The sequence below is a fragment of the Scaptodrosophila lebanonensis genome, unplaced genomic scaffold (genome assembly GCF_003285725.1).
Source record: "Scaptodrosophila lebanonensis strain 11010-0011.00,11010-0021.00 unplaced genomic scaffold, SlebRS2 tig00000024-arrow-pilon, whole genome shotgun sequence".
Classification (NCBI taxonomy): domain Eukaryota; kingdom Metazoa; phylum Arthropoda; class Insecta; order Diptera; family Drosophilidae; genus Scaptodrosophila; species Scaptodrosophila lebanonensis.
Genome location: NW_022060538.1, coordinates 11,538,022 through 11,546,373, shown reverse-complemented (window position 1 = coordinate 11,546,373; position 8,352 = coordinate 11,538,022). Strand labels below are relative to the sequence as shown.

Here is an 8,352-nt window from a genome sequence, read left to right as displayed (position 1 = left end):
TTGTATTCGTCCACTCTAAATGGCCTTCAGAAGTACCCGTATGCTCGTGACGTCACAAATGTTGGACATTTCAACTGCTTTGTTCTTAACCTCTTAATCATTCAATCGCAAGCAGTTTCTAGTAGAGTTGTTTTGCGGAGCGCGAAAGGGAGATATTGGGAGAGTGTTTAGGATATAAGAAAGTGTTTGTGTAACTAACTAATTGGCAACTATATTAAGTACATTTATTTATGCTAGACTAACTAAAATACGACTTGGATCACATGTGCATGAAATGAATGCCAACATCTAATGGCCGACAAACTGCTGGTTCCTCTGTTGCTGCTGCTTCACCTTCTTCTTCTTCGTCTTCTTTTGCTTCTCGACCACTACAAGTAACTGCAACTACTACTTCAACTTTAGAAATGTCAACAACGCCTTTTGTATCAGACTGCGATTAATGGTCGAATCGGCTGTATAACGCACGCCTCGCAAGTTTCCATCGTTGTGGTCCACAACGCCATATTCGCCGACGATGAAGCCATCGTCGGTCTTCTCCTCGACGCGATACTTGCGATAGTTGCGTCCCTCCACCACATAGGCAACTTTGTCATCATCCGATTCTTCGCCTCCACCTCCTCCTCCGCTCTCATCGTCACCTTCCCCACCTCCGCTGTCGCCTCCTTCATCATAATCGTTGGCATTTGTGTTGGCGTTGTAAACCACCGAGCCGCGACCCCTGTCTATGCCACGGTTCCGACTGCGTGGCGTTGTTGCTGCTGTCACTGTTGTTGTTGTTATTGTTGCTGGAGTGGCTGGTGTTGTGGCCAATGCTGCAGCAAGACCAGCGCCACCTCCACCACCGCCCGCACCACCCTGCACACCATGAGCGCGTCCGTTTGTCATAACACTTACGGACTCTTCAATTTCGTAATTTTGCTCTGGGGTCGGCGTGTAGATCTCGGCGCGTTCCGTTGTAAAGTGTTGTGGCATGGGGGGATGGGCAGCCAAAACTGCTGCTGAGGAAGATGAAGATGAGGTGGAGGAGCTGCTAGAGGTGGAGCTAGAACTGTATGAATAGGCGCTGATGCCAGCCGCTGACGGTGCATGTTGGTGTGCAAATTTGGAAACACACTTGACTAGATCTGTCGACAGAGAATAAGAGAGAGGTATGATGTATAGTATACGAGTATACGAGTATGTACGTCGTTGTATGATAAGTTCAAGATTAGTTAGTTAAGGTAGGGCAATAGTTTTTGTGCGTCTGCCAAACTGTCTGAGTAGCCTATAACTGCACTATACTACAGAGTCGAGCCACTAAGCAGAAAGGTCTTTTTAATATGAAGTTTGTGTTTCAACGCTAATTAATTTTTTTTCATTACCGGTATTTTATACTATGAGCCTAACTTTAAAAACCTTGGACAGTTATGTGTATAAGATGAAAACATATTCAATGATCAAACATTTCTCATTTTTGTCTATCATTTTCCCGAACCGAGCATAAACAAAAAAATTATCCCTTCTTCTCTGCACTCTAGGATAAACTTACCACTTGATGAACTCATAAAAAAGCTACCTTCGTTTTTCATTCTAAAACTGTGATCTTTTTTAAGAACATATCATCTTTAGATTAATAATTTAGATTCCGAGAAAATAGGGAGTGTAACTACAGTTTAACTGGCCAATGAGGTCGAAAAAAATTTGATGAAACATGTCCAAGTCTTTATTTGGTTTAGTTGGTCAACTTTTAAAAACCTTGCATAGTTTCAATATGTTTATAAGCTGAAAAAATATTTAATTATCGCTTTAAAGCTGTTTTAGAAAGATTTCTCATTTTTGTCTATCATTTTCCTGAACATAATAAAATAATTGTCCCTTCTTCTCTGCACTCTAGGATAAATTTACCACTTGATGACCTTATAAAAAAAGCTACCTTCCATTCTAAAACTGTGGTCTTTTTTAAATACATATCAGCTTTAGTTCAATAATTTAGATTCCGGGAGCAAATAGGGAGTGTAAATTGAGTTTAGCTGGCCACATGTCCAAGACTTTATTTGGTTTCATAAATCATGCTTAGCTTTTAATCATCACTTTCCTCATCTAGAGAGCATTACCCTGCAGTACAGTGTAATGGGTAGGCTGTCTGGAAACTCACCTCTGTTGGGCAATCCTTTGGCATTTTGATTAGAATGTTGTAGCGACAGTGATGAATGCTGACGTTGCTCCCAACATGGACGCGACTCTTGCTGATGATTAGCTGCTTGATGTTGATTATGTTGCTGCTGCGTGTAGTGTTGTGCATCGCCGGGACTTGAACTCTTGGACAAAATTGGCTCCAATAGATGCCGCATGGACTGTTGCGGAGCATTCAATAAATCATACGGCAATTTATCCAAATTGAAGAGTACACGACGCGACTGAGACGGAGACGAAGACGGAGACTGAGACTGGGCATTTGTTGGCTGCGGCTGATTATGGTTGTGATAATGGTGGTGATGCCAGGTAGTGGGTCTAACGGTGGCAGCATGGCTGCTTCTAGTTGTGGGTGCCCTGGTAGTTGTTGTCGTTGTTGTTGTTGTTGTAGTTGTTTTCGCCGCTTTTGAATTTGTGCTGGCCGCTTCGCCAAATGCGATGCGCGAGACAATTGCCGGTCTACGTGAGTTCAAAAAGGTGCCAGACGCTGGCACAGTTACCGACTCCAAAATTGCTGATTTTGCTGCTTTTGTTGTTGTTGTTTTCATCACGCTGGCTGTTGCTGTTGTGGGCGGCCGTATAGTAGTTGTTGTCGTTACTGCTGCGCTAGTTGTTACAGTTTGTGGCCAATAGGTCTTCGCAGGCTCGCCATAGACTTTTGATGGCTGTGAATAAACTTTCGCCGGCTCGCTATAAAATTTACTTGGCTGTCCGTAAACCTTAGAGGGCTCCGAGTAGACTTTCTCCGGCTGGCCATACACCTTAGCGGGCTCAGAGTACACTTTGGCCGGCTCGGAATAGAACTTCGAGGGCACACTATACATTTTGGAGGGCACAGAATAGAAACGAGCTGGCTCTGAGGTATGGGCTAGCTTCAGGCTCTCGCTCACATTGCGCTGTGCCTCGGCCAGAATGCCGCCAGAGCGCGGCCAGGCTGGCAAATCGTCCACGTTTTGCGATATGGAGCTGTACGATATTGATCTTGACTGGGGGCCGTGACCCTGCTTGGTGTCGTGATAGATCACCGTCTGGAACGGCAACAATTTGTCTTGTGTGGAGTCATCGGCATCGCTAATTTCATCACCAGCATCCACACCATCAGCAGCATCACGTGTGTGATTTATGGAAGCCGTTGACGACGATGACGATGATGACGAGACTGTGGCATTTCCAGTTCGTCCATGATATGCGGCGACTAGTGTGGATCGTTTGGAGGCAGCTGCAACGAGCGGCGATGCCAGAACGCTCTGTATATCCGAGGCACTATTGAGTGAATCGCTCTCCACATCCATTACATCCAATTGCTTGCCCTTATGCATGGTCAAAGGCTCTGCCTCCTCAATGGACAACTCGCTCTTATGCGATCTGTTGACGAAATCGTCGCGCCCTCTTTTTGTTGTTGCAGTCGCTGCTGCTTTTGTCGTTGTTGTTGTTGTGATTTTGGGTGCGGACGTAACGGGTCTGTGCACCCTTCCACCTCTCTTGCTCGATGAGCTAACACTAACGGCCAACACTTTGACCTCATCGCTGGGCCGCACTTTCGTCTTTGATTTTGCCGGACCCGCCTGCGGCGCATCCTCCAGGAAGACGATTTTGCTGCCCGTCGTCACCAGCTTCACCACCTGCTTGCCCTCATCGTCCGCCTCATGCTGCCCATTGGCATTGCGATAGCGCGTCTTGTGCTCCAGACTCCGAGCCCCCGCCACGCGCGTCGACTCGGCGCGACCCTCAAACTCGCTGCTGTGCAGGCTGCGCTGCTGCTCGTCATGATCGAGAAACAGCTTGAGGAACTCATTGCCCGCAATGAGATCACTTTGTCGGCCGGTGGGTCGCGCATGCGCAGTATGACAGCACAACATCTGCAAACAAAAGGAATGGAAATGATTTAGTTTTGTGTCCAACTAATGACCTCATCGGCTTTTCCAGCCAACCATGATGCACTGCGCACAAATTAAAAAAAAAAACCAATTGTTTAATAATTTATGAAAAATACAAGCAAATATTTTAAAAAATAATTAAATAAATTTTAAAATAAAGTTAGATTCAATAACATCTTAACAATTTCAAATATGTTCCTTGCATTATTGTCAAGTTAAAAAAATACTTCTAACAATACTTTGTTTGTTTTGTTTTGTTTTTGCGAAGTCAATGGCTAGTTCATACAACTTTTGAAATAATTGTATTTGTGGTAATGCAATAAGCCAAAAATGTATTTCAACATAAATATAAACATTTAAGGATCAATTTTCTTAATTGTAAGTTAAGTAATATCATGTTTTTTTATTTAAAAAAGAAAATTCCCCTTTTTAGCAAGTCAACATTTAATTTATAACAGAGATCAAATATGATTTTTTTTGTCCAAGATTTTATTATCATACTCCTTAATATAAATTAAAAACCCAACGATTAAATAATTTTACGTGCGGAATCAGGTTTTATTCTACTATTTTAACAATTTAATTTTTTGGAGTTGCTGTATTTTGTTGATTTTTGCTTAAAATAATTATATTACCAGAAAAATAAGAAAACTAGTAGTTATAAAAGCAAAACAAGTTGTTCCCATTGCTTCCAAATGAAAATAAAAACGAAACGTATGAAGGTGGATTCTTAGTCTTTTTCGATTATATACTCAAAACGCAAAACTGAGCTAACAATTTTAAGATTCGTTCATTTTTTCATATGAATATGAATACTTAAAGAAGATAATTTATAAAAATTTAGATCAGTTGCGGCATTTAAGAAAGTGCTGAAGATAATCCACTTTTCTATCGAGATTTTGAACAGCTTTGCTCCAGTATTTCTTTTGGAGCCATACTTTCTTAATTTACCTCAATTACAAGTATATTTCTTTGAGTGTACACATCATTATGCATGATGCATTTCTCGCACTTGGCATCGCTTAATCAGCGGTCAGGTGCTGACACCCGCCACTTGCTGTGACTTATCTCGGCGATCTATTAATAAATTTGCGTAATTAAAATATCATTTGAAGTGATCAGAGCGGCCCACTATATTAAGATATGCACATACGAGTGTATGTTTGTATGCACGATAATGTGTATTTATGCTTGAAATATCTTCAAATGTGCATAAATCATGCAGGGAGCAGGCGAGCGGCGGCAAGAGATTGACTGACTTGGAGTTCGCTTCGCCTTATGACATTTGCATAATAATGTGTTTAGTTTATTAAGACATCAATGGAATGCTGCGGTCCCGTTTGAAGTGTGCGGTTTCTGCCCAGCCAGGCCATGTAAATAGGTTGTAAGCGGCATAATTAACTGCAAGTGGCAAGTGAGGCAGAGGAGGAAAGTTGCACACTAATCTACGCAGTTTAGTGCTCGAACTTCAAAAGAATAGCTCTGAGGTTAACAAACGAAAAGACGCGATATTTCTCATTTATTGTAGTGCTTGGCAATGTATTGGAAATGTAACAGCAGTTAATATTAGAAATCATCAGGCCATTCTTTTCACTTAATTGAAACTACTCTTATGTTGTTATGGAATACACTCAACATTCATATTTCATATTCTTGTCATAGACCGTCTGCCGTCTGAAATACGTACACAAATAACTAGTCGAATATTTAAGTCTTGGCAGCCCTACTTACACTTGAATACCTCGTGCACATCGTTTTCGACCCTACAGTCTTGAACTGAAATTAACTTTTTTGCAATCATCTACAGTGAATAGTCATTTTTTAAACTATGGCTAGTATCTATAAAATAGTTATAATTCCCAATGCTGGAAATGGTATCGTAATAAACATATCACAAGTTATTGCTACTCATACTGATTTCGCTCGTTCCCTCAACAGTTATATGAACATTTTAGTGAAACATCAGATTATTTTAAGGCATTACGCTATATTATGGCTTCGAATCAACATGTCAAAGAGCAAAGATTTCGGTTTCTACGTGATAAATTCAATTGTGTTTCTTTATCTCCAAAATATGTTGTCAGTTATATCACAACGACTATTAATTGCTTAATCAGTAAGTCGTGTTACAAGTACAAGAGAAATTATATGTGATTCATTTAACCAATTCCAATATCGCCTGTAAGTAATTAAATAGAATAAAGCTTTTATACTCGTATAGTGTAAGTATTTTTATACCCTGTACCCGTAGGGTAAAAAGGGTATATTAGGTTTGTGCAAAGTATGTAACATGCAGAAGTATGTAACATGCATCTCCGACCTTAAAGTATATATATTCTGAATCAGCATGACGAGAGAAATCGATCTAGACATGTCCGTCCGTCTGTCCGTCTGGATTTGGCAAATAGTGATTAGTGATTATTCATCCATATGTTAAGTTGATTGATTGATTGTTAAGATGATTGGTCAATTCTGAAGAAAGTTATAGCCATAAATAAAATCGTTGCCCATTTAAATATTATTTAAAATATATTTTTTTTTAATTTTCTTTTTTGTGGAGAGTACAGGGTATTTCACCGTCGAGCTTGCTCGACTGTAGCGTTCTCTCTTGTTGCTTTTCAAAATATTCGTATCCAAGTTCAATATGGTTTCCATCAGCTTGAACTAATATTGTTAGCAATTTGTCTATCCAATTGAGGGTGTCTCATTAACTCTTTATTGTGTTTATTTCTTCTTTTGTTGGTCACCATTATAAGGGTTATTATTTACCATTTTCGTCCCGTAGGGCCGTAGTTTACTTCTGAATTTCGGGCACTATTTGTTGATTGTGTTCATTGTGGGTCTGCACTCCTTCCTTTTGTTTTGCATATGGCTAAGACAAGTCCTGAGTTTTGTATTCTTAACTCTTCGAATCCAGACGAACAAAAATTCAACTGGTAGCTACAATCTTAATTCAATTGCCCGAAAACGACTTTCTAATTATAGAGATAGGGAGCTTAATATAGTTACACGATAAGGCGTACACAAGGTTGGGAAAACCTTGACAACTAAAACCAATTATTATATTAGATAAGAAACTGAGACACCCGCTTACTCGGCCCTATAAAAAGGCAGCGAAGTCGCGCATCTTCACCGTTTTGACTGTGACACAATAGTAAACATTATATTGCCATGTGCTGCAAAGTTGCCTTGTTGGTGTTGTGCCTGGGAGCAGTGGCTCTGGTCACAGGCGCTCCTTGGAATGCAAGAGGTTCTACTACATTGAAACCAACGGTTTCTACATTGCCCCCAAAAGGCGCTCCATGGAACGCAAGAGGTTCTACTACATTGAAACCAACAGGCCCTACAAGGAACCCTACAGGCCCTACAAGGAACCCTACAGGCTCTACATGGAACCCAACAGGCTCTTCAAGGAACCCAACAGGTTCTACATGGAACCCAACAGGCTCTACATGGAACCCAACAGGCTCTACATGGAACCCAACAGGCTCTACATGGAACCCAACAGGCTCTACAGGGAACCCAACAGGCTCTACATGGAACCCAACAGGCTCTACATGGAACCCAACAGGTTCTACACGGAACCCAACAGGCTCTACATGGAACCCAACAGGCTCTACATGGAACCCAACAGGCTCTACATGGAACCCAACAGGCTCTACATGGAACCCAACAGGCTCTACAGGGAACCCAACAGGCTCTACATGGAACCCAACAGGCACTACATGGAACCCAACAGGCTCTACATGGAACCCAACAGGCTCTACAGGGAACCCAACAGGCTCTACATGGAACCCAACAGGTTCTACATGGAACCCAACTGGCTCTACATGGAACCCAACAGGGTCTACTTGGAACCCAACAGGCTCTACATGGAACCCAACAGGCTCTACATGGAACCCAACAGGCACTACATTGAACCCAACACCCCCAACGGCCTGAAACTCCATAATACCTCATTAATCCTAAAGCAGTTAAGGCTTAACTACCGGCAGTCTGCAGTTCCGACAACGCTCCACACAAATCGGAAACAATCAATAAATGTTTTATCATTGTAAAAATTGCGAAAATACATGTTTTAATCTATCAAGAACGACGAGGATATATTTAATTCTTTTTCAACTTTTTACCCAACGGCCGATTCTACTTGGCCTAGGAAATTGAGCATTTTAAAAATATAATCATAAAATTTTACTGTTCATTTTCATGGAACAATAATAACCCTACAATTTAAATTTATCCGAAAGTAAGCTTGTTGAAAAAAAAGAGCTTGATTACACTGCATTCGACATGCAAATATTAA

The 8,352-nt window shown here is 41.2% G+C and overlaps 1 protein-coding gene across 1 annotated transcript; it reads right to left on the bottom strand.

Moving 5' to 3' along the window:
- Window positions 1-387: 387 nt before the first annotated feature.
- Window positions 388-5,801, bottom strand: LOC115620275 (mucin-19). The gene is made up of 4 exons (XM_030513448.1): window positions 5,781-5,801; window positions 3,325-4,031; window positions 2,135-3,213; window positions 388-1,124 (listed from the first exon to the last, which is right to left on the bottom strand). The coding sequence occupies exons 1-4, from the start codon at window positions 5,799-5,801 to the stop codon at window positions 388-390; spliced, it is 2,544 nt and encodes an 847-aa protein (XP_030369308.1).
- Between the last annotated feature and the right edge of the window lie 2,551 nt (window positions 5,802-8,352).